Source organism: Bombina bombina, unplaced genomic scaffold (genome assembly GCF_027579735.1).
Source record: "Bombina bombina isolate aBomBom1 unplaced genomic scaffold, aBomBom1.pri scaffold_403, whole genome shotgun sequence".
Lineage (NCBI taxonomy): Eukaryota > Metazoa > Chordata > Amphibia > Anura > Bombinatoridae > Bombina > Bombina bombina.
The window spans coordinates 123,108-150,502 of record NW_026511266.1 but is presented as its reverse complement, the minus strand read 5'-3'; the positions used below and the strand labels follow the sequence as shown (position 1 = coordinate 150,502).

Here is a 27,395-nt window from a genome sequence, read left to right as displayed (position 1 = left end):
CAACAACCATTGCTAACATTGCTACATTAGCTCTAATCTTCGGCTGTATTACATTTTGAAATGTCCTGTAGCCAAGATTGCTAAATTTGCTTTTTGTCCTCTCAAAGGAGGGTGAGACAAGTACAATTTTACACCAAAGAGGTAAAGGTATTTATTGCCTCTTTAATAGTTGATTTAAAGGGATATGAAACCCCAAATTTTTCTTTCATGATTCAGATAGAGCTTCTAGTTTTTTTTAAATGTACAGGGAGTGCAGAATTATTAGGCAAGTTGTATTTTTGAGGATTCATTTTATTATTGAACAACAACCATGTTCTCAATGAACCCAAAAAACTCATTAATATCAAAGCTGAATATTTTTGGAAGTAGTTTTTAGTTTGTTTTTAGTTTTAGCTATTTTAGGGGGATATCTGTGTGTGCAGGTGACTATTACTGTGCATAATTATTAGGCAACTTAACAAAAAACAAATATATACCCATTTCAATTATTTATTTTTACCAGTGAAACCAATATAACATCTCAACATTCACAAATATACATTTCTGACATTCAAAAACAAAACAAAAACAAATCAGTGACCAATATAGCCATCTTTCTTTGCAAGGACACTCAAAAGCCTGCCATCCATGGATTCTGTCAGTGTTTTGATCTGTTCACCATCAACATTGCGTGCAGCAGCAACCACAGCCTCCCAGACACTGTTCAGAGAGGTGTACTGTTTTCCCTCCTTGTAAATCTCACATTTGATGATGGACCACAGGTTCTCAATGGGGTTCAGATCAGGTGAACAAGGAGGCCATGTCATTAGATTTTCTTCTTTTATACCCTTTCTTGCCAGCCACGCTGTGGAGTACTTGGACGCGTGTGATGGAGCATTGTCCTGCATGAAAATCATGTTTTTCTTGAAGGATGCAGACTTCTTCCTGTACCACTGCTTGAAGAAGGTGTCTTCCAGAAACTGGCAGTAGGACTGGGAGTTGAGCTTGACTCCATCCTCAACCCGAAAAGGCCCCACAAGCTCATCTTTGATGATACCAGCCCAAACCAGTACTCCACCTCCACCTTGCTGGCGTCTGAGTCGGACTGGAGCTCTCTGCCCTTTACCAATCCAGCCACGGGCCCATCCATCTGGCCCATCAAGACTCACTCTCATTTCATCAGTCCATAAAACCTTAGAAAAATCAGTCTTGAGATATTTCTTGGCCCAGTCTTGACGTTTCAGCTTGTGTGTCTTGTTCAGTGGTGGTCGTCTTTCAGCCTTTCTTACCTTGGCCATGTCTCTGAGTATTGCACACCTTGTGCTTTTGGGCACTCCAGTGATGTTGCAGCTCTGAAATATGGCCAAACTGGTGGCATGTGGCATCTTGGCAGCTGCACGCTTGACTTTTCTCAGTTCATGGGCAGTTATTTTGCGCCTTGGTTTTTCCACACGCTGCTTGCGACCCTGTTGACTATTTTGAATGAAACGCTTGATTGTTCGATGATCACGCTTCAGAAGCTTTGCAATTTTAAGAGTGCTGCATCCCTCTGCAAGATATCTCACTATTTTTGACTTTTCTGAGCCTGTCAAGTCCTTCTTTTGACCCATTTTGCCAAAGGAAAGGAAGTTGTCTAATAATTATGCACACCTGATATAGGGTGTTGATGTCATTAGACCACACCCCTTCTCATTACAGAGATGCACATCACCTAATATGCTTAATTGGTAGTAGGCTTTCGAGCCTATACAGCTTGGAGTAAGACAACATGCATAAAGAGGATGATGTGGTCAAAATACTCATTTGCCTAATAATTCTGCACTCCCTGTACTTCTATTATCAAATGTTCTTCATTCTTTTTGTATCTTTTGTTAAAAAGCAGGTAAATATGCTTAGGACCCGGCCCATTTCTGGAGCACTATATGGCAGCAGTTTTGCAAGAATGTTATTCATTTGCAAGCGCACTAGAAATCAGAATTATTTCCTGCCATGTAGTGATCCAGATGCCTACCTAGGTATCTGTTCAACACAGAACATCATGAGAACAAAGCAAATTTGTTAATAGAAGTACATTTGAAACGTTTTTAAAATAGTATGTTCTGTCTGAATCACAAAAGAAAAAAATATGTGTTTCATATCCCTTTAAGTTTAGTAAGCTGTGGTACTAGGAAGACATTGTGGAGTGCTACAGCCAGCAGCACCCAATAAATACAGCATTCAACCATCTCCCTGTCTGTTGCTTAGCTTCAAGATAAAAACATAAATGATCATGTGCATTAGCAAAGGAAATACAAAAGATGATACTTGCTATATATATATATATATATATATATATATATATATATATATATATATATATATATATATATATATATATATACAGTTATAGTATATAGTATTAGACTATTTTAACAGTAGATATGGCTCTAAGTAATTAAACCTTAATATGGCCAAATATATTGGTTCTGGCACCTAAAGAGTTAATAGGTAACCGAAGCAGGCAATTCTAAGAAACTAATAATGGAGCCTACATAGATGGGTGTGTACCCCTTAGAAAGTGTCCATTGGCGGCATAGGAGGGCCCTAGTAACCAATAACTGGTGAGGTCAGCCTATATCAATTAATGCAGGGCTTTAGGGCATTACACAGTCTATGATTAAGGCTCCATAGGAGCTGAAACGCGTCAGACGCCCACCCCAGCCCTCCTTACGGCCCACATTCATAGCCATTTTTTTATGCCTTTTTGCTATACTATGAGAATTTTTTAAAAATAAAGACCAAACAGCTTTGAGCTTTTTTCATCTGGACTTTTCTTTGACTATATATATATATATATATATATATATACAGTATATATACACACAACCAGATGGAACAATGGATTCAACTAGATACCATTTTGAAGGTAGGATTATATCTGCCCTCTTTTTATGTCATTGTAGGCTACATACACTCTCTCTGAATGTGGAATTAGTGGTTATATATTTATATTTGACATGTTAGAGCACTGTATTTATATGTGTGATTACAGGTTATATTCTCTTTGCATGTTTTTAAATATACAATTCTGTTTGTGTTTTATTGTTTAACTTTTTTCCCGTTGCATCATCACATACTTTTTTTACTTCTGTCTTTGTCTTTTTATGGAGAAATTTGCATAAAATGTGTCGCAAAGATTATTGTTTAACCGTATTTTCATGCCCAGCTTGAGGGGATGATGTTTGGAGACCTTTAGTCTTAATATTCTTCAGCAATGGGTTTGACATACTATAGGTGTATTAAGTTCCTTCTACTTGCTACTTTTTCCGGTCTTCCAGATCTTTAGTTCATGACCTGGCCGTAATTACTGGATAGTCTGCTGGATTTTAGTTTTGCTACTTTTCCTGACTTCTGGTGTATGTCCTGACCTGACTTAGTGACCTGACTTAGTGAACTACATTATGGTTCCTGATTAACCTTCTGTTGTTGCCTTACTCGGTTGTTCATGACCTGTTTATTATCTATGTCACTTCTACAACAAGCTACTTTTTTATCTATAACTGACGCATTTGTTAGCTCCTAAAGATGGAGCACATCAGACTGGACTTTGTTGTCATCTGCATAAATACATTTCCTTGGTATCAAGAGCTTGCAAGATTCCATCATGTGCCCCCTGGTAAGCTATGCACACAACTTCACGCTGCAATGCATATCAGTGTCCGTACCTGGTAAAGTTAAATGATGTCACATGAAACAGTCATATTACTGTTGTTAATGCTATGCATGCTATTATTTACCTCTGCCAAGCACAGACATCCATTTGCACAGCATTAGGCACAGCTAAGCAAAGATTGCATAAAATAATCATACCTCCATACTGACGCCAGGGATTGGCGGAGTATTGGAAGCTGGCGTCTGAAGTGGCAAGTGTGCTGCTGGTGGTGATTAGATAAAGGGACATGCAACCCCAAAAGTTTCTTTCATAACTTAAGTAGAACAACTTTCCAGTTTACTTCTTTTATCAAATTTGTTTCATTCTCTTGGTATCATTTGTTGAAGGAGCAGCAATGCACTACTGGTTTCTAACTAAACACATGGGTGAGCCAATGACAATAGGCATACATATGCAGCCACCAATCAGCAGCTAGACTCTAGGTTCTTTGCTGCTCCTGAGCTTACCTAGATAAACCTTTCAGCAAAGGATAACAAAAGAAGGAAGCACATTAAATAATAGAAGTAAATTGGAAAGTTGTTTAAAATTGTATGACTTTACTGTCCCTTTAAATGCTACTGGCTACAAGAGTTTAAATCATTGGTGATTGGCAATATAGGGTTACATAATTGTGTTTGATGGATACTTGTAATATACAGGTTAAATTGATTGTCTGTGTGGGTTAAACCTGTATGTTACTGGCAATGATGAGGTTAAAACCCTGTGCTGACTGGGTCAATGTTGGGCTGAAGGAGGCAGTAGGATGGCAGAATGAAACTGTAATATACCATTTGCCCATACAGTATATGTAATGTCCTAATCTCATACCATACAGACATACCATGGTCCCAGATATGAATCCACAGTAAAATAAAAAAGATCTTTGCTTAGCAACCTTACCTCATCTGCTGGCTGGTCCAGTACGGGAAGTCTGACCTCCAACTGTTCCACCACCTGTAGAGCTGCTCTGTTAACCATAGCAACTAAAAATGGAAAAAACATCAGGTGAGACCCACGCATGGAATAAATTGCTCTGTAATCAGCTACAAAATTGTGTTATATCAAAGATATAACATGTAAAGTATAAATTATACAATATTTAGATAGCAAATTAATATTTTTTTTACATTTTTCTACAATAAATCAAAAACAATAAACTTGTAAAACAGTTTATATATAGCTACTTATATTGAAGAAAGCAGAGACTTGTGATAAAAACATTTTTTTACACTTTTTACCAGTATTGGTGTAGACTCTATTGTTAAAAATGCATTATAGAGGAGTATTTCATGAGAGTAAGATCAGATCAGTTCTTTTCCATCTGGCAGATGGAGATCCTCAATTGGGAACATGACTCCATGTTAAAGGGACATGAAACACAAAAAAATTATTTCATTAATCAGATAGAGAATACAATTTTAAACAACATTCCGATTTACTTATTTTATTTAATTTGCTTCATTCTTCAGATATCCTGTGTTGAAGAAATGGTAATGCACATGGGTGAGCCAATCACAAGAAGCATCTATGTGCCGCCATCAATCAGCAGCTACTGAGCCTATTTAGATATGTTTTTCAACAAAGTAAATCAAGAGAATGAAGCAAAGTAGATAATAGAATTAAATTGGAAAGTTGTTTAAAATTGCACGCTCTTACTAAATCATGAAAGAAAAAATATGGGATTCAGGTCCCTTTAAGTTAAAAAAAACTGGAGACTCTGGTTTGATTGATCTAGATGTCTTCTCACATTATGGGTGTCCAATGAGATTATAATAGTTTGGCTATGTGACAGGTTGGTAGTTATGGTATCAAGTGCCTTAGTAGTTAGGCTGGGTTTGGGTATGTTCAGGTTTCTCATTATGAAAACCAGGACATAAATTCCAGATTAAGAAAGACTGGGAAGTATGGTTGTTGGTGACAAATTTATCAACTTCAAAAAAATCCTTAAAAAGGGACATAAAACACAACATTTAATTTAAGGTGTTCAGTGGACTGAGGTCAGGGCTCTGGTCACTCGAGTTCCTCCACACCAAACTCGTCAAACCATGTCTTCATGGACCTCATTTAGTAAACAGGGTCACAGTTAGTCTGGAACAGTAAAGGTTTTCCAAATTTTTGCTACAAAGTTGGAAGCACCCAATAGTCTAAAATACCTTTGTATCCTCTAGCATTACGTTGACCCTTTACTGAAACTAAAAGGGCCCAGCAAAAACCCTGAAAAACAGCCACAGACAATTCCATCCTGAGCCAAACTTTACAGCAGGAAATATGCATACTAGAAGGCAGCGTTCTCATGGCATCTGTCACACCCAGATTCTTCCATTAGAGTACCCGATAGTAAAGCGTGATTCATCACTCCACAGAACATGTTTCCATTGCTCCAGAGTGAAACTTGTAATGGCTGATTTTTTATCGCACGCCCGTAAACGGGCAAAATTACCACTTTTTAGATTAGGGCTTTGGGCAATTGTAAAAGAGCTGAATGCCCTTTTAAGGGCAATGCCCATGCAAATTCCCCTTTAGGGGCAATGGGTAGCTTAGTTTTTTTTTAGAGGTTAGGTTTTTTTATTTTGAGGGGTTGGTTGGGTGGTGGGTGTTACTGTTGGGGGGACTTACAGGTAAAAGAGCTGTTTAACTTAGGGCAATGCCCTACAAAAGGCCCTTTTAAGGGCTATTGGTAGTTTATTGTAGGCTAGGGGGTATTTTTATTTTGGGGGGGCTTTTTTATTTTTAAAGGGCTATTAGGGGCGCAATCCAATATGCAGCGTAGTTTGCGGCGCAAGCGAGGGAACCCCCGCCGCCCGCAGTTTCAGCTCGCAACTCGAGCTATCCTATATACGGCGCCGTCAGAGGCTAAAGTGCCGTAAGTCTGACAAACCAGGGATGTCCAGAAATCTGCATAAGTACAAATTTCTGGAGTCGCCAGTGACTTACGGCACTTTAGAAACTGCCGGCGCCTACAAAACCTGACTAAATTATTAAATCTCCCGTACTGTCTAACACGCCTCCCTAACATAGCCCGACACGTCTAACCCTCTATCCGCTATCCCCCCTCACTATCCTAACAATAAAAAAAATGTATTAACCACTAAACCGCCGCTCCCGGACCCCGCCGCCACCTAATAAAGTTATTAACCCCTAAACCCCCGGATGGAAGAAGACTCTCTGCCGCTTGCTTGAAGACATCGCCCGGATGGAAGAAGACTTCTTTGCCGCTTGATTGAAGACATCGCCCGGATCGGATGAAGAGTTCTGCCCGGCTGGGAGAATACAAGGTAGGGAGATCTTCAGGAGGGTAGTGTTAGCTTTATTTAAGGGGGGTTTGGGTTAGATTAGGGGTATGTGGGTGGTGGGTTGTAATGTTGGGGGGTGGTAAGCTAACTTTTTTCATTTAGAATAGGGTAGGGATTTTTTTTTATTTTGGGGGGCTTTATTATTTTATTAGAGGGCTTAGAATAGGTGTAATTAGCTTAAAAATCTTGTAATCTTTTTTTTTTTTTTGTAATTTAGTGTTTGTTTTTTTTGTAATTTAGTTTAGTTTATTTAATTGTATTTTAGTTTAGATATTTGTAGTTTATTTAATTTATTGATAGTGTAGGTGTATTTGTAACTTAGGTTAGGATTTATTTTACAGGTAAATTGGTAATTATTTTAACTAGGTAGCTATTAAATAGTTATTAACTATTTAATAGCTATTGTACCTAGTTAAAATAAATACCAAGTTACCTGTAAAATAAATATAAACCCTAAAATAGCTACAATGTAATTATTAATTACATTGTAGCTATCTTAGGGTTTATTTTATAGGTAAGTATTTAGATTTAAATAGGAATATTTTAATTAATAATATTAATATTAGATTTATTTTAATAAGAGTTTAGTTAGGGATGTTAGAGTTAGATAGGGTTATTATACTTAATATATATATATATATAGTATAATAACGATATTAACTATATTAACCCTAATATAATTAGGGTTAATATAGTTAATATATATAATATAATAACTATATTAACTATATTAACCATAATATAATTAGGGTTAATATAGTTAATATAGCTGGCGGCGGTGTAGGGGGATTAGATTAGGGGTTAATGTGTTTAATATAGCTGGCGGCGGTGTAGGGGGATTAGATTAGTGGTTAATACATTTATTATAGGTGGCGGCGGTGTAGGGGGATTTAGATTAGATGCAAAAGAGCTGTTTACTTTGTGACAAAGCCTCACCAAAAGCCCTTTTAAGGCCTGGTAAAAGAGCTGAATTCTTTGGGGCATGCCCCGCAAAAAGCCCTTTTAAGGGCTGGCAATAGAGCAGTTTACTTTGGGGTAATGCCACGCAAAAAGCCCTTTTCAGGGCTATTTGTAGGGTTAGACTTAGGTTTAGTGGTAGGGATAGTTTAGTAATTTAGGGGTTGAATAATTTAATATAGGTGGCGGCGGAGTAGGGGGATTAGATTAGGGGTTAATTAATTTAATATAGCTGGCGGTGTAGGGAGATTAGATTAGGGGTTAATTAATTTAATATAGCTGGCGGCGGTGTAGGGGGATTAGATTAGGGGTTAATTAATTTAATATAGCTGGCGGCGGTGTAGCGGGATTAGATTAGGGGTTAATTAATTTAATATAGCTGGCGGCGGTGTAGGGGGATTAGTTTAGGGGTTAATTAATTTAATATAGCTGACGGCGGTGTAGGGGGATTAAATAAGGGGTTAATAATTTTAAAATAGATGGCGGCGGTGTAAGGGGCTCACTTAGGGGGTAGTTTAATGCAGTTGGCGGCGGGGTAGGAGCTCACATTAGGGGGAGCGGTGGTTTAGGGGTTAATAACTTTATTAGGGATTGCGGCGGGGGATCTCGGTTGACAGGTAGATAGACATTGCGCATGCATTAGGTGTTAGGTTTTATTTAGCAGATCGCGGTTGACAGGTAGATAGACATTGCGCATGCGTTAGGTGTTAGGTTTATTTTGTAGCTAGTTTAGGGAGTTACGGGGCTCCAATACTCAGCGTAAGGCTTACTACGGCTGCTTTTTGTGGCAAAGTGAAAATGGAGTAAGATTTCTCCATTTTCGCCACGTAAGTCCTTACGCTGTATATTGGATACCAAACTGCGCTGGTTTGGTATACCTGTCTATGGCCCAAAAAACTACGGGCGACGGCAGAAATATAAGAGCGTAACTTCTAGGTTACGCCGTATATAGGATACCAAACCAGCGCAAAATTCAGCATCGCCGGCATTTGCGGGCGACGCTGCATATCGGATCGGGCCCTAGATTAGGTGTAATTGTTTTCATTTTTGATAATTTCGTTTATTATTTTTCGTAATTTTAGTGTTTATTTTTTTTTTGTAATGTTAGATTTTTTAAATTTTTTTGTAGGATTAGTTTTTTTTAATTTGTAATTTAGTATTTTTTAATTGGTAGTTTTTTTATTTTATTAGAATATTAAGGTTAGGTTAATTTATTTTTTAATGTTTATTTCTCTTGTTAAGTGTATCCAGTCCACGGATCATCCATTACTTATGGAATATATTCTCCTTCCCAACAGGAAGCTGCAAGAGTCCACCCACAGCAAAGCTGCTATATAGCTCCTCCCCTAACTGCCATATTCAGTCATTCTCTTGCAAGCCTCAACATAGATAGGAGGTCATGAGAGTCTGTGGTGCTTTCTACTTAGTTTATTCTTCAATCAAAAGTTTGTTATTTTTAAATGGCACCGGAGTGTGCTGTTTATCTCAGGCAGTATTTGGAAGAAGAATCTGCCTGCGTTTTTCTATGATCTTAGCAGACGTAACTAAGATCCATTTGCTGTTCTCACACATTCTGAGGAGTGAGGTACTTCAGAGGGGGAATGGCGTGCAGGTTTTCCTGCAGATAAGGTATGTGCAGTAAAATATTTTTCTAGGAATGGAATTGACTAAGAAAATACTGCTGATACCGAAGTAATGTAAGTAAAGCCTTAAATGCAGCGATAGCGACTGGTATCAGGCTTATTAATAGAGATACATACTCTTATAAAAATGTGTTTTAAAACGTTTGCTGGCATGTTTAATCGTTTTTTAACGTACATTGGTGATAACACTGTAATGTTGGTATAGCCTTAAATGCAGTAAAAGCGACTGGTATCAGGCTTATTAATAGAGATACATACTCTTGTAAAAATGTGTTTTAAAACGTTTGCTGGCATGTTTAATCGTTTTTTAACATATGTTTGGTGATAAAACTTATTGGGGCCTAAGTTTTTTCCACATGGCTGGCTTAAATTTTGCATAGAAACAGTTAACTGAAGCTTCCCACTGTTGGCTGTGGCAGTTTGTTGTGTCTGTTTTTAAAAACGTCTATGTCGGTTTTTTTTTTTATCTGTTTTTTGCATTAAGGGGTTAATCATCCATTTGCAAGTGGGTGCAATGCTCTGTTACCTTATTACATGTACTGTAAAAATTTCGTTTGTTTTACTGCCTTTTTTTTCACTGTTTTTCAAATTTTGACAAAATTTGTTTCTCTTAAAGGCACAGTAACGTTTTATATATTTGCTTGTTAACTTGATTTAAAGTGTTTTCCAAGCTTACTAGTCTCATTATTAGTCTGTTCTAACATGTCTGACATAGAGGAAGCTCTGTGTTCATTATGTTTTAAAGCCATGGTGGAACCCCATCTTAGAATGTGTACCTGATTTCATGTTAAACAATAAAGATCATTTTTTGTCTTTAAAAACATTATCACCAGAGGATTCTGTCGTGGGGGTAGTTATGCCGACTAACTCTCCCCACGTGTCAGACCTTTTGACTCCCGCTTTAGGGACTCACGCTCAAATGGCGCCAAGTACATCAAGAGCACCCATAGCGTTTCTTTTACCAGGGGATTCTGTCGAGGGGAAAGTTATGCCGACTAACTCTCCCCACGTGTCAGACCCTTCGACTCCCGCTTCAGGGACTCACGCTCAAATGGCGCCAAGTACATCAAGGGCGCCCATAGCGTTTATTTTACAAGACATGGCAAAGGTGGTGAATAATATTCTGGCAACAGTATTAGTCAGACTACCTGAAATTAAAGGAAAGCAGTTAGCTCTGGGGGTAGATACAGAGCATACAGACGCTTTAAGAACCATGTATGATACTACCTCACAATATGCTTAGTCTGTGGGTGATTTTTTTTTGACTCAGGGAAGATGATTTAACCTGATTCTGATATTTCTACATTTAAAATTTATGCTTGAGAACCTCCACTTGTTGCTCAGGGAGGCTTTGGCTGCTCTGAATGAATGTGTACAATCGCAGGGCGAGAGAAATTGTGTAGACTGGATAAATAATATGCAGTGCCGGTGTGTACTGATGTTTTTCCAATACCTAAAGAGGTTTACTAAAAAATTTTTAATAAAGAATGGGATAGACCAGGTGTGCCGTTCTCTTCCCCTCCTATTTTTTAGAAGAATGTTTTCTAATAGTTACCACCACACGGGACTTCTGGCAGACAGTTCCTAAGGTGGAGAGAAGAGTTTCTACTCTAGCTAAGCGTACCACTACCTCTGACGAGGACAGTTGTGCTTTTTAGATCCAATGGATAAAAAATGTTTATTCAACAGGGTTTTATCCTGCAGCCCCTTGCATACATTGCTTCTGTCACTGCTGCTGCAGCGTTCTGGGTTGAGTCTCTTGATGAGGCTTTACAGTTAAGCGACTTCATTGGATGAATATATTTGACAAGCTTATGCTAGCCAATTCCTTTGTTTTCTGATGCCTTGTTCATTTGACTAGACTAACGGCTAAGAATTCTGTTTTTTACTATACTGGCGCGCAGAGCGCTATGGCTTATATCATGGTCAGCTTTCGTGACTTTAATAAATAAGCTACTTAACTTCCCTTCAAGGGGCAGACCCTATTCGGGCCTGGTTTGAAGGAGATTATTGCTTATATCACTGGAGGAAAAGGTCATGCCCTTCCTCAGGATAGGTCTAAATCAAGGGCAAAAAAAAAAAAAAAAAAACGTCTAATTTTCGTACCTTTTAAAAACTTCAGGGCAGGTGTGGCATCCTCTTCCTCTAAGGCAAAACAAGAGGGAATTTTTGCTCAGTCCAAGGCGGTCTGGAGACAATCGGACCTGGAACAAAGATAAGCAGGCCAAGGAGCCTGCTGCTGCCTCTAAGGCAGCATGAAGGAACGGACCCCTATCCGGTAACGGATCCTATAGGGGGCAGACTTTCATTCTTCGCCCAGGCGTGGGCAAGAGATGCTCAGGATCCCTAGGCATTGGAATTTATATCCCAGAGATATCTTCTGGATTTCAAAGATTCCCCCCCAAAAAAAGGGGAGATTTCGCCTTTCACAATTATCTGCAAACCAGATAAAGAAGGAGGCATTCTTACATTGTGTACGGGATCCATCCAGTTCCAAGAGAGGAACAGGGACAGAGTTTTTACTCAAATCTGTTTGTGGTTCCCAAGGAGAGGGAACCTTCAGACCTATTTTGGATCTAAAGATCTTAAACAAATTCCTCAGAATTCCGTCATTTAAGATGGAAACTATTCGTACCATCTTAACTATGATCCAGGAGAGTCAATAGAGGACTACAATGGATTTGAAGGATGCTTATCCTCACATTGTGATGCATAAAGATCACCATCGTTTTTCAGGTTTGCCTTTCTAGACAGGCATTACCAGTTTGTAGCTCTTTCCTTTGGGATATCTACAGCCCCAAGAATCTTTATGGAGGTTCTGGGGTCGCTTTGGCGGTCCTTAGACCGCGGGGCATAGAAGTGGCCCCTTATTTAGACAACATCCTGATACAGGCGTCAAACATCCAAATTGCCCAGTCTCATACGGACGTAGTACTAGCATTTCTGAGATCACATGGGTGGAAAGTGAACAAGGAAAGAGTTCTCTATCCCCAATCTCAAGGGTTTCCCTCCTAGGGACTCTGATAGATTCTGTAGAAATGAAAATTTACCTGACGGAGTCCAGGTTGTCAAAGTTTCTAAATTTCTGCCGTGTTTTTTCATCCCATCCGCGCCCTTCGGTGGCTCAGTACATGAATGAAATCGGCTTAATGGTAGCGGCAAGGGACATAGTACCGTTTGCACGTCTACATTTCAGACCGCTGCAACTATGCATGCTCAGTCAGAGGAACGGGGATTACACAGATTTGTCCCCCTGTTAAACCTGGACCAAGAGACCAGAGATTCTCTTCTCTGGTGACTATGTCGGGTCCATCTGTCCAAGGGTATGACCTTCCGCAGGTCAGATGGGACAATTGTTACAATAGATGCCAGCCTTTTAGGTTGGGATGCAGTCTGGAACTCCCTGAAGGCTCAGGGATAGTGGACTTAGGAGGAGACCCTCCTTCTAATAAATATTCTGGAACTGGGAGTGATATTCCATGCTCTTCAGACTTGGCCTCAGTTAGCAACTCTGAGGTACATCATACTCAGTCGGACAATATACACGACTGTGGCTTACATCAGCCATCAAGGGGGAACAGAAGTTCCCTAGCGATGTTAGAAGTCTTACAATAATTCACTGGACAGAGACTCACTCTTGTCTATCAGCTATCCATATCCCAGGTGTTGAGAACTGGGAGGTGGATTTTCTAAGTCGTCAGACTTTTCTTCCGGGGGAGTGGGATTTCCTCCGGAGGTCAAGACCAAGCAGGAGAGGGCTTTGGTGTTTTTGACAGCGCCTGCGTAGCCACGCAGGACCTGGTATGCAGATCTGGTGGACATGTCATCCTTTCCATCACGGTCTCTGCTTCAGAGACAGGTCCCTCTACCTCAGGGTCCTTTCAACCATCTAAATAGAATCAATCTGAGATGGACTGCCTGGAGACTGAACGCTTGATGTTATCAAAGCATGGCTTCTCCGAGTCAGTCATTGATACCTTAATACAGACATGAAAGCCTGTCTCTAGGAAAATTGAACATAGATATGGTGTAAATATCTGATTGTTATGAATCCAAGGGTTACTCATGGAGTAAAGTCTGGATTCCCAGGATATTATCTTTTCTCCAAGATGTTTTTGAGAAAAGGGTTGTCAGCTAATTCCTTAAAAGGGGACAGATTTTTACTCTGTCTATTTTTTTGCACAAGCGTCTGGCAGGTATTCTAAACGTTCAGGCATTTGGTCAGGCTTTGGTTAGATCCAAGCCTGTGTTTAAAACTGTTGCTCCGCCATGGAGCTTAAACCTGATTCTTAAGGTTCTTCAAGAAGTTCCGTTTGAACCTTTTTTGTTCCATAGATATCAATCTTTATCTTGGAAAGTTCCTTTTGGGTAGCTAATTCCTCGACTCGTAGAGTCTCCAAGTTATCTGTGTTACAATGTGATTCTCCTTATCTGGTCCTTCGTACGGATAAGGTAGTCCTGCGTACCAACCTGGGTTTTTTCCTAAGGTGGTATCTAACAAGTACATCACTCAAGAGATAGTTGTTCCATGCTTGTATCCTAATCCTTCCTCAAAGAAGGAACGTCTATTACACAATATTGGACGTGGTTTGTGCTTTAAAGTTTTACTTACAAGCTACTACAGTTTTCATCAAACGTTCACCTTGTTTGTTGTCTATTCTGGACAGAGGAGAGGTCAAAAGACTTCAGCAGCCTCTCTGTCTTTTTGGTTAAAAAGCATAATTCATTTAGCTTATGAGACTGCTGGACAGCAGCCTCCTGAAGGGATTACAGCTCATTCTACTAGAGCTGTGGTTTTCACTTGGGCCTTTTTTAAATGTGGCTTCTGTTGAACAGATTTACAAGACGGAGTCTTGGTCTGCGCTTCATACTTTTCAAATTTAACAAATTTGATACCTTGCTTCTTCGGAGGCTATTTTTGGGAGAAAGGGTTTTTTACAGGCAGTGGTAACTTCCGTTTAAGTACCTGCCTTGTCCCTCCCATCATCCGTTTACTTTAGCTTTGGTATTGGTATTCCATAAGTAATGGATGATCCGTGGACTGGATACACTTAACAAGAGAAAACATAATTTATGCTTACCTGATAAATTTATTTCTCTTGTAGTGTATCCAGTCCACGGCCCGCCCTGTCACTTTAAGGCAGGTAATTTTTTCATTTGAACTACAGTCACCACTGCACCCTATGGTTTTTCCTTTCTCTGCATGTTTTCGGTCGAATGACTGAATATGGCAGTTAGGGGAGGAGCTATATAGCAGCTTTGCTGTGGGTGGACTCTTGCAGCTTCCTGTTGGGAAGGAGAATATATTCCATAAGTAATGGATGATCCGTGGACTGGATACACTACAAGAGAAATAAATTTATCAGGTAAGCATAAATTATGTTTTTTATTTCACAGGTAAGTTTTTATTTATTTAAATATAGTTATATTGTAATTTTAATTTAGGTTTAGGGGTTAATAGTTTAATTAAGTGTTTTGCGACATGGGAGGCCGGAGGTTTAGGGGTTAATAGGTTTATTTAGTGGCAGCGCTGTGGGAGGCCGGAGGTTTAGGGGTTAAAAGGTTTATTTAGTGTTTTGCAATGTGGGAGGCCGTAGGTTTAGGGGTTAATAGGTTTATTTAGTGGCAACAATGTGGGAGGCCGGAGGTTTAGGGGTTAATGGGTTTATTTAGTGGCGGCGATGTTGAGGAGCCGCGGTTTAGGGGTTAGTATATTTAAATAGTGTAATATCCCAGAAGGGGATACAAAAAGGCGCGCTGTCAGATTTGAAATCGATGGGGGCGGGAAAAAATAATAAAAGGGGAAATTACAGAAAAATATATAATATAAAATAAAAGGAAATATAATAAATAAAGACTAAAAATATATATATTTCGAAACAATGCGATGGTTATCAATAATTAAAATACCGTGTCCCAATAGTAATGATCACAATGTTTTAGTCCATTAAATAGATAACCGCCGGACGTTTCCTTGCGGGGCAGCTCCTCTTGGTCCCAGAGAGCAGGGGTATCACTGTAGTTGGAAAAAAAGGAAAAAAGAGAGGGCGCCAAATAGTGTGATATCGTTTGTTTAAAAGTGGTAATAAACACAGATATTGCGCTTACCAGAAAAAGTTGCACTGTACTCTGACCAGTGCAGTATCGCCTGCTGGCACTTTATTCAGCGGCCAGTACACTGTGTATAGGCATATATTCTCCAGATGTCCTTGTGTCTTTTTGAGGATTCAGCTCATAGATGTGTGAACCTTAGGAAATAGAGAGGGGGCTCCACATAGCGTGATATTGTCTTTTCAAAGAAATGGAGAAGACATGTAATATGCTTACCAAAAGAATTTGCACTGTGCTATGACCAGTGCCGTCTCGCCTGCTAGCACCTTAACAGCGGCTAGTGTACTGTGTGTTGAGGTATCCTCTCTGTTCTTTTTAGTGTAAGGCTCTCTGTATAGTGTCTTCAGCTGTAGCCGTGCAGGTAAATTAAGTAAAGGAATGTCTGTTAATTGTTACAACTGGATATATAGTAGTTGTAACTGTTTGTAAGTTGTTATAACTATTAGAACTTGACGGCACTAAATATAAAATAGTGAACAACTTCCATATAAGATTTAAAAAGGCTTTAATGACGCGTTTCTCAACCAACAAAGGGTCGTTTCATCAGATATAAAGCAGATGAGTAACACTTCAAATTGTAACATTATATACACATTTGACTGATTAAAAACGGAAGTTGTCACTAAAAACTAACCAATAGGTACATCTAAAAGTACTGCAGCTGAGACATCAACATCATGTCCCCAGCTGTTACAATTGTAACATTGTTAAACATTATTAAACATTATTAAACAATCAAAGTATTGGCAGAAAAAACTGTTACAAAAATGTATTCATACCAATGTTAAAAAAACTTTATGTATACAATCCAAGATACATGTTATTGTTTCAACCATTTAGGAGTGTATTAAACTGTGTGTTCACATTTGTAGAATGCAATGTTTTTAGATTTCTAATGAGCAATAGATATTGTGAAATCTTGTTGAGCATGTTTTTTATGTGTTGACATGTATATATGTAAAAGACTGTGTATTTTCATTTTGTGGCGTGAAATAATTTTATATCTCTAATAAGCAAGGGGTATTAACATATATAAATATGTTTGCATTTCTGATGTTAGACATATCTATTATATATTAGCAATCTTTCTATATATATTTTCAATATATTTAGATATACCAGCATATTTCTGATGTTTCTGTGTCGTATATTAACAATGTTCACTCCGATTTGGAGAGATGTAGGAATGTCAAATCCTAGTTCAAAGTATATATATTAACAATGTTCACTCCGATTTAGGGAGATGTTGGAATGTCAAATCCTAGTTCTAAGTGTATATGTTAAGGAGGCAAAACTTTTTTTGGAAAGAAAGTAACAGAGTTTGCTATTGTGATGTATTGCAGGGGATTTGTGAATTCTGCCTATATTGGATACGGTCTGTGGGGCGCTGTACACATTAAATCTTCTTACATATGAATTGGAGAATCGATTATTCTTGTTGTCTTGAATATATATTTTTGTTGTGTTTGTGTATATTTCATTTTTGTTATCGATACAAATATATCAGCATTTTTTTCCCCTTAGCTATAAATGTTATAGAGTCCCATAGTCATATTCTTAATGTATTTTTGATGTCAGTCCTGAAGTGAAGTGTTTTCGAATAGAAAGTAATAATATAAAAAACAACACGAAAAAACAAAAACAAAAAGACGAATTTGGAAAGATCACACATATGCATACAAAACTATACACTTCAGGACTGACATCAAAAATACATTAAGAATATGACTATGGGACTCTATAACATTTATAGCTAAGGGGAAAAAATGCTGATATATTTGTATCGATAACAAAAATGAAATATACACAAACACAACAAAAATATATATTCAAGACAACAAGAATAATCGATTCTCCAATTCATATGTAAGAAGATTTAATGTGTACAGCGCCCCACAGACCGTATCCAATATAGGCAGAATTCACAAATCCCCTGCAATACATCACAATAGCAAACTCTGTTACTTTCTTTCCAAAAAGTTTTTGCCTCCTTAACATATACACTTAGAACTAGGATTTGACATTCCAACATCTCCCTAAATCGGAGTGAACATTGTTAATATATATACTTTGAACTAGGATTTGACATTCCTACATCTCCCTAAATCGGAGTGAACATTGTTAATATATATACTTTGAACTAGGATTTGACATTCCTACATCTCTCCAAATCGGAGTGAACATTGTTAATATACGACACAGAAACATCAGAAATATGCTGGTATATCTAAATATATTGAAAATATATATAGAAAGATTGCTAATATATAATAGATATGTCTAACATCAGAAATGCAAACATATTAATATATGTTAATACCCCTTGCTTATTAGAGATATAAAATTATTTCACGCCACAAAATGAAAATACACAGTCTTTTACATATATACATGCCAACACATAAAAAACATGCTCAACAAGATTTCACAATATCTATTGCTCATTAGAAATCTAAAAACATTGCATTCTACAAATGTGAACACACAGTTTAATACACTCCTAAATGGTTGAAACAATAACATGTATCTTGGATTGTATACATAAAGTTTTTTTAACATTGGTATGAATACATTTTTGTAACAGTTTTTTCTGCCAATACTTTGATTGTTTAATAATGTTTAATAATGTTTAATAATGTTTAACAATGTTACAATTGTAACAGCTGGGGACATGATGTTGATGTCTCAGCTGCAGTACTTTTAGATGTACCTATTGGTTAGTTTTTAGTGACAACTTCCGTTTTTAATCAGTCAAATGTGTATATAATGTTACAATTTGAAGTGTTACTCATCTGCTTTATATCTGATGAAACGACCCTTTGTTGGTTGAGAAACGCGTCATTAAAGCCTTTTTAAATCTTATATGGAAGTTGTTCACTATTTTATATTTAGTGCCGTCAAGTTCTAATAGTTATAACAACTTACAAACAGTTACAACTACTATATATCCAGTTGTAACAATTAAAGGGACATAATACTCATATGCTAAATCACTTGAAACTGATGCAGTATAACTGTAAAAAGCTGACAGGAAAATATCACCTGAGCATCTCTATGTAAAAAAGGAAGATATTTTACCTCACAATCTCCTCAGCTCAGCAGAGTAAGTTCTGTGTAAAAAGTTATACTCAGCTGCTCCCAGCTGCAGGTAAAAAAACTAAAAAAATGAAGAAATGAACTGCAGCCAATCAGCATCAGCAGTGCTGAGGTCATGAACTCTTACTGTGATCTCATGAGATTTGACTTAACTCTCATGAGATTTCATAGTAAGCTTCCTTTACCTGATTGGTGAAATAATATGAGAGTTCACGATGCTCATCCCTTCAGTTGTCCCGGGACAGACACACTAATATGCTGCTTAGAAATCCTTTACAATGGGAGGTGGCTACTGAGGATTTTTTGAGGTAAAATATCTTTCTTTTTTACATAGAGATGTTCAGGTGATATTTTCTAGTCAGCTTTTTACAGCTATGCTGCATCACTTTCAAGTGTTTAAACATTTGGGTATTATGGCCCTTTAACAGACATTCCTTTACTTAATTTACCTGCATGGCTACAGCTGAAGACACTATACAGAGAGCCTTACACTAAAAAGAACAGAGAGGATACCTCAACACACAGTACACTAGCCGCCGTTAAGGTGCTAGCAGGCGAGACGGCACTGGTCATAGCACAGTGCAAATTCTTTTGGTAAGCATATTACATGTCTTCTCCATTTCTTCGAAAAGACAATATCACGCTATGTGGAGCCCCCTCTTTATTTCCTAAGGTTCAAACATCTATGAGCTGAATCCTCAAAAAGACACAAGGACATCTGGAGAATATATGCCTATACACAGTGTACTGGCCGCTGAATAAAGTGCCAGCAGGCGATACTGCACTGGTCAGAGTACAGTGCAACTTTTTCTGGTAAGCGCAATATCTGTGTTTATTACCACTTTTAAACAAACGATATCACACTATTTGGCGCCCTCTCTTTTTTCCTTATATTTAAATAGTGTTGGCGATGTAGGTGGGCGGCAGATTAGGGATTAATAAATGTATTTAATTATTTGTGATGTGGGTGGGCAGCAGATTAGAGGTTAATACGTTTTAAATAGTGTTTGCGATGCGGGAGGGTGGCGATTTAGGGGTTAATAGGTAGTTTATGGGTGTTAGTGTACCTTGTAACATTTTAGTTATGAGTTTTTTGAAACATTTTTGTTTTGCAAAATCCATAACTACTAGTCTCAAATGGCGGTATGGATCTTGTCGGTATGAGCTAATGAAAATTTAGGACATACATCTCTAATGTTTTTAGCACATTTACTTAATCTGTTTGGAGTTCAGTAGTCTTTATTGATCAATCTAATTTGAGTTTTTCTTAAATACATATTTAATCTTACTTTATCGACCAATTTAATACTTCTAGAGTTTAACAGATTGATTATAAAGATCTAACTCTTTTAATGTTTTATATTTTGCAGATAAAGAAAATATTTAATAACACTGAATGGAAAAAGAACCCAAATTCTAAGTTCATTATATATTTATCGATTCAAATAATATTTTAGTGGAATGTATGCCCAATGAAACAAGTCTGGAATACCATATAGAAGTTTGATTGCCTTAAAGGAGATTAGAGATTGATTGGTAAAATTCATCATAATCAGGGGCGAAACTACAAGGGGTGCAGAGGTGGGGGGGGGGGGGCTTCTTAGATTCTTGGACCTGGGCCCTGTGGTTTCTAGTTACGCCTCTGATCATAATAATTAAAAAAAAAAATTGGCTGAATACCCCATCCTGAAAAAGAACATTAGTATCACCAACTTCAAATTGAGGATTTCCTCTTAATGGCAGATATCTCGATATCATGTAATTTACCTTTGTTAAATTACATATACTGTACATTTCCATACAAGTTTTATATCTTTATAGACATAAGAATTTTTTAATGAATCATTAAAGGGACATTAAACACTAAATAAATGTGAGGTAGAATGATGCAATCAAAGAAAAGATTAGTTTCATAATAACATGTAGATGTAGTTTTTAACGTTTCATTAGTTGTTGACAAAATAAAATAAGTGTAAAGTGTAAATATTGACAAAATAAGTGTAAAGTTTTAGTGTCTATAAAACAATGGGAGCTACCATGTTGTAACTTAGGTTACCTTCTCTGCTGTGGCCAATTAGAGGCAGTTATAAATAGGTCACTAGAGTGTCCAGCCAATGGGTGAGTGAAATATAACAGTGTTCTGCACTTCCATTTTTTATCAGGAACTGAAAAGCTCACAATTTCAGAATGGAATTACAGGAAAATGGGCCAAAATAAATAATGAAAGTATATTGCAGTTTTTATACGAGTTATCATTTTATATTATATTACTGTTTAATGTCCCTTTAAACTTAACTCTATATCTGATGCATGTCAAATATATGCAGGTGCAAAGGGCTTGCTTTCTCAATTTCTTTTTCTTTTATCATATTATATTCTGTATCCATCAGCCAATCAAAGGCTATTTTTAGAAAAGATGCCCAGTTATATAACCTAATATTTGGGATTCCCAATCCTCCTTTAAACCAGGGTAAATAGATTTTATATAATGTAATCCTTGTTTTTTCCCCTCTCCATATAAAACCTCTTAGGAGTTGTTTGAATATATTGTTATCTTTTTGTGTTAGCAGAAGGGGAATCAATTGCATCGGATAAAGGAATTGTGGTAAAATAATAATTTTGATCAAGGCAGCCCTAGCTGTGATCAAAATGGGCAGAACGCTCCTAGATTTAAGCCGACAATCAACCTTATCAAAGATTTTAGTGTAAATCAATTCATACCACTTACTAGAGTTTGCAGTTAACAATTTCAAGATAGGTTAACTCATTAACCTCTTTGAACAAACAGTATTCCATTTATCACATTTTTTGAGCCAAAGTACAAGACTATGATCTTGTCAGGGACGTATTTTGGCCTAGGCAAACAAGGCTCTTCCCTAGGGCATCAGATTGGGAGGGGGCAGCACTTTTTTGTGGCTATTTTTGTAAGAAGCTTACAGCTATTTTAGGAGTATTATACAGGTATATTGTAAGGTCTGAATGGACTTCTGGGTTGTGGAACACAACTGCAGAGTTTATAAAAAACAATGAAATGTTTCACCCCTTTATGTATGGTATCACTAATATTGGTAGTGATATCAGGTATTGACAAGGAAGTGAGTTAATATAGAAATATGGAAAATGCACTGTAGTCGTTTATGTTACACACTCACTCAGATGTGTGAGAGATGAGAGGAAAACAGATCTCTATCCCAGAGTCTGGCGATCTGTGTTTTACGGGATGCGGACAAATAGTAAGTGACAGCAGTCTCCTCTATGAGAGTGAACAGTTCGCGTTCCTGTGTTGCTGCAGCAAGCAGCGTTAAGAGCGCTGGAGTGTAAGAGCGAGGAGGAGACTGGTAGCTGACGCGCTGGATGATTGACAGCGCAGGAGATTACCTAGTCCCGTTTTCCGTGATAGCCGGTGGCGGTGAGTTGTAAGTTGAATGAGTTGCTGGCTAGAATGCCGGTGGGGACGTAAGGTTCACTTTCAGGTGGAAACCAACACACCTCTGCTCAATGTAAGTGGCAGATTCTGGAATCCTCGGTTAAAGACGGCTGGAGCCGTAATCGAATAAAAGGAGGCTGAGGTATACAAACAATTGATTGTTCCGTTGGTAAGGAAACAACAACCAGTAGTTCTCAGATAGAAGAAATTGTAATCCACAGTAGTTGCAATAAGCAAATATTCAGAGAAGTATAGGAGAGCTCAGTATGAGCAGCAGTTAATCAAGACAAGCAACAAAATACTAAGCACCTGCGCTTTGCAGACACAGGTGATTAAAAGACTCTGTAGGCAGGGCTAAAAGGTAGCAGGTAGAAATTTAAAGGTACATGCAAACCGTGATATGATCCTTACATCACCCCCTTCTCAAGCAAGCTGTCCCACAGCTTGAGGTCTAGGTCTATCCGGGAAGCGACTGTGAAAAGTGGCTATGAGCCTAGGAGCATCAACATCAGAGGCATCCTCCCAAGAGTCATCTTCCGAAGGATAACCCTTCCAGTGGATAAGATACTGTAATACCGAAGCCTTGTGTCTAGAGTCAAGAATGGAATGGACTTCATATACTTGAGTATCGGTTACAACTGAGGAGTCTGCCAGGATGGGTTCTTGTTGTCGTGAGCCAATGTAAGGTTTGAGAAGAGACACGTGGAAAGTGGGATGGACTTTCATACTGCTGGGCAATTGCAGGGTAACAGCGTTAGAGTTGACTACTCGGGTTATGTTAAAAGGTCCGATGTACTTTCTGGCTAGCTTTTTACTAGGTACTTGAAGTTTTAAATTCTTTGTAGATAGCCAAACACGGTCTCCAATGGAGTAATCTGGGGGAGTCCTTCTTCTGAGATCGTAATGCCTTTTCTGTGTAGCTTGAGCATTCTGGATATTCCGTTTGATGAAGCTGAAATTATCTGAGATCTTAATGGTGAAATCATCCAAGTCGGGTGAATCCTTACTTGAGGGAGTGTTGAGGAAGAGTGTGGGGTGAAACCCATAATTTGCAAAGAAAGGTGAACAATTCGTAGATGAGCTGGTTAAATTGTTGTATGCATACTCAGCCATGGGTAAATAGGAGATCCACTGATCTTGCTGATATAAACAAAAACACCTGAGATATTCCTCAAGCCACTGATTCAGTCGTTCCGTCTGCCCGTTGGTTTGGGGGTGGTAGGCTGTTGTAAATCTATTATCAATTTGAAGGAGGTTAGATAAGGTAGACCAGAACCGTGAGGTAAATTGCGTTCCTCTGTCTGTGATCACCCTGGCAGGTACTCCATGTAATTTAATGATATTGTCTAAGAAAAGACGAGCTGTTTCTGAGGATGAAGGAACTTTATGGTATGGAATGAAATGTCCCATCTTGGTGAACATATCTATTACAACGAGTATGGTGTTCTGTCTTTGGGATGTGGGTAATTCAACGATGAAGTCCATGCTTATTTGTTCCCAAGGACGATTCGGAATGGGTAGGGACATTAATAGACCATAAGGTCTTGACCTTTCGGTTTTTGAGGTAATGCGAGTGGGACAACTACCAACATAATCCTTAACTGTATGCTTCATCTTTGGCCACCAATATGATCGATTCAACAAGTCCAGGGTACGCCTAATACCAGGATGACCTGAGGTTGGGATGTCGTGATGATATTTTAATACTTGGTTCCGTAAAGGTTGAGGTACATAAAGTTTATCATTGTAATAGAGGAATCCGTTCTTCTTCTCTACTTGATAACGAGTAATCTCTTCATCTTGTTTTTGAAGTCTCCTTATTTCAGATAGAAAAGGTGAAGTGAACCCAATGAAACGTTCTTGGGGAATCACTGACTGCAACTGAGGAGTTATGGAAGGTTTACCATCTCTTCTAGAGAGAGCATCAGCCTTCCCATTCTTGTTGGCGGGTCTGTATTGAATGATGAAGTCGAATCTGGAGAAGTAGAGACTCCAACGGACCTGTCTCGCTGATAATGTTTTATTGTTTTGGAGATATTGGAGGTTTCTATGGTCAGTGAAAATGGTGATAGGGTATTTAGCTCCTTCCAATAAATGTCTCCAGTTCTCTAAAGCTCTGCGAATAGCAAGGAGTTCCTTGTCTCCTATAGTGTAATTCATCTCAGCCGGAGACATGGTTTTGGAGAAGAACGAGACTGGGTGTAAGGGCTCAGTCATAGACTGTCTTTGAGAGAGTACTGCCCCTATGGCAAAGTCTGACGAATCGACTTCTAGAATGTAGGGTAAGGTGGCGTCAGGGAATCTGAGTATTGGTGCTGTGGAGAAGCTGTTCTTAAGAAATTCAAAAGCTGTGGATCTCTTGTTCTTCTGGAGAATGGGACATTGGAACACAGAGTGAGTTGGATCTCCACAGTACATGCAGAGGTTCCTGGTTCTGCGTCTCAACCTCTCTTCAGTTGACAAGGGTCCTCTAACAACCCCAATCTCCATAGGAATGGATGTAGGTGGTGAGGGTTTCGGTTGGTTAGGTGTTGTAGAATGTTTGACATATGAGTCAGTATGGAACTTCTCACCACGTCTCTCTCTTAATCTTCTGTCAATCTGAGAGGAAATCTTCATTAATGCTTCTAGGGTAGGAGGTAATTCAATCCTTGCCAACTCATCCTTTAGATTCTCTGCCAATCCTAGGCGGAATTGATTACGAAGTGCTATAGGGCTCCAGAGGGAATCTGATGCGTAAAGTTTAAACTCCGCGATGTATTCCTCTACGGGCCTCTTGCCCTGTTTGAGGTCTCTCATGTGAGCCTCAGCGGTCAATTGAGTGTCTTTATCAGAGTATAAATCGTCCATAATACTGAAGAAGGAATCCAAAGTAGCAAGGGCTGGATCCTCGTGTTCACATAAATTGTCAGCCCAAACCCTAGGCTCCCCTCTGAGGAATGTGATAACAGTAAGAACTCTTATTTTCTCAGTGGTATAGGTCTTAGGACGCAAAGTAAAAAGCAAATGACAGGCATTTTTAAATTGTTTGTAATTGCGTCTGTTCCCATTAAAAGTCTCAGGGAGTGAAATCTGGGGTTCAGGTACAGAATCGTGAGCAGATCTTGCAGCAATGGAATCCTTAAATAGATCTTTGAGAGTTTTATTCTCTATCTGTAACTCCCTCACTGCGTGAGCAATTTGATCAACTTTCTGTGATAAATTGAATACCACTTGGGGAAGCTCTGCTGGTTCCATAAGTTTATGGGCTTAGTATTATGTAAGGTCTGAATGGACTTCTGGGTTGTGGAACACAACTGCAGAGTTTATAAAAAACAATGAAATGTTTCACCCCTTTATGTATGGTATCACTAATATTGGTAGTGATATCAGGTATTGACAAGGAAGTGAGTTAATATAGAAATATGGAAAATGCACTGTAGTTGTTTATGTTACACACTCACTCAGATGTGTGAGAGATGAGAGGAAAACAGATCTCTATCCCAGAGTCTGGCGATCTGTGTTTTACGGGATGCGGACAAATAGTGACAGCAGTCTCCTCTATGAGAGTGAACAGTTAGTGTTCCTGTGTTGCTGCAGCAAGCAGCGTTAAGAGCGCTGGAGTGTAAGAGCGGGGAGGAGACTGGTAGCTGACGCGCTGGATGATTGACAGCGCAGGAGATTACCTAGTCCCGTGTTCCGTGATAGCCGGTGGCGGTGAGTTGTAAGTTGAATGAGTTGCTGGCTAGAATGCCGGTGGGGACGTAAGGTTCACTTTCAGGTGGAAACCAACACACCTCTGCTCAATGTAAGTGGCAGATTCTGGAATCCTCGGTTAAAGACGGCTGGAGCCGTAATCGAATAAAAGGAGGCTGAGGTATACAAACAATTGATTGTTCCGTTGGTAAGGAAACAACAACCAGTAGTTCTCAGATAGAAGAAATTGTAATCCACAGTAGTTGCAATAAGCAAATATTCAGAGAAGTATAGGAGAGCTCAGTATGAGCAGCAGTTACTCAAGACAAGCAACAAAATACTAAGCACCTGTGCTTTGCAGACACAGGTGATTAAAAGACTCTGTAGGCAGGGCTAAAAGGTAGCAGGTAGAAATTTAAAGGTACATGCAAACCGTGATATGATCCTTATATCTATAATCAGAGGTTTTGCCCAAAGAGTTTACATTCTAGGGGGGTTTAATAAGAGAGTGCCCATAAAGCTTAAAGTTTAGAGGTAGCTCTAAACCTTTCTTTTATTCAGCTAGAAGCTAACCTTTAGTTCTGTTGGCTTTCAGCACATAGTATTGTGTTTGGATGGTTTTATGTATATTGCAGCAATAGACAGATGTGTGCATGCGTGCGTGCATTTGTGTGTGTTCGGACATGTGTATGGGTATAACTCTGTGTGTTTCTGTGACTGTGTGTGACCATTTATTTTGGAAATACCAAGTAATTCTTAGCTCGGTAGAGGAAGCATCCACTTTCATAGGTGGCAAAGTCTTATTAATTAAATATTTAAGTCAAACTGGAGAAATGTAACAAGCTTACTTGTTACAAATAGCAATCAAATTATATATTTTAATTTAATCCCCGGGGTTGTTTGCTCAGTAATTCATTATTATCCTCCTATTTATTTTTAGTACACCATATTTGTCAGTTGCACTGAATTTGATGTAATAATTATTATTCGAATGGCAATTGTTCATGTGAGTCGCTATTGGCACTGGGAAATTCCATTTAATATCGCCTAAGTGTTCCAAAATTCCCCACATAAATCATCAGACATTCGCACATCGCCACATAGACGATCATTCTTGAACTACAATTAAAAAATATGGAATTGGATATTGTTTATTCTTCATGTTATTGCACATTTAAAAACCCTGGTGTTAACCAATTTCTTGGAGGATTTGGCACAACGCCTAGTAATAAGATCTCTTACATTTTTTGACCTTCTGGTTGTAATTAATGGTTTGTCTGCAATCATATTTCTAAGGTTCTTGTCTTCTCTAAGAACAGGACAATATTTTTGGAATATTTAATCAAATGTGCTAATAATTCTAATCTCTTGATTCTTGACCATTATAGGTGGTTTGTCTTTCAAAAGAGAATCTTGCAATGACTCTATAGATCTGATTTGATTTGAGTACCTTTTTTGAATATCCCTTTTCCCTGAATCGTAACCTAGAAGTTTTTAAACAATTTTAAATTGTTATATAATAA

General features: G+C 38.4%; 1 protein-coding gene across 1 annotated transcript in view; it reads right to left on the bottom strand.

Moving 5' to 3' along the window:
- LOC128643682 (perilipin-1-like) overlaps nt 1-27,395 on the bottom strand; it is a 369,024-nt gene that overhangs the window by 277,094 nt on the left and 64,535 nt on the right. The window contains exon 4 of the mRNA XM_053696517.1: nt 4,571-4,653. Within this exon, the coding sequence (XP_053552492.1) occupies nt 4,571-4,653 (83 nt within the window). The remainder of the gene's footprint in view (nt 1-4,570; nt 4,654-27,395) is intronic.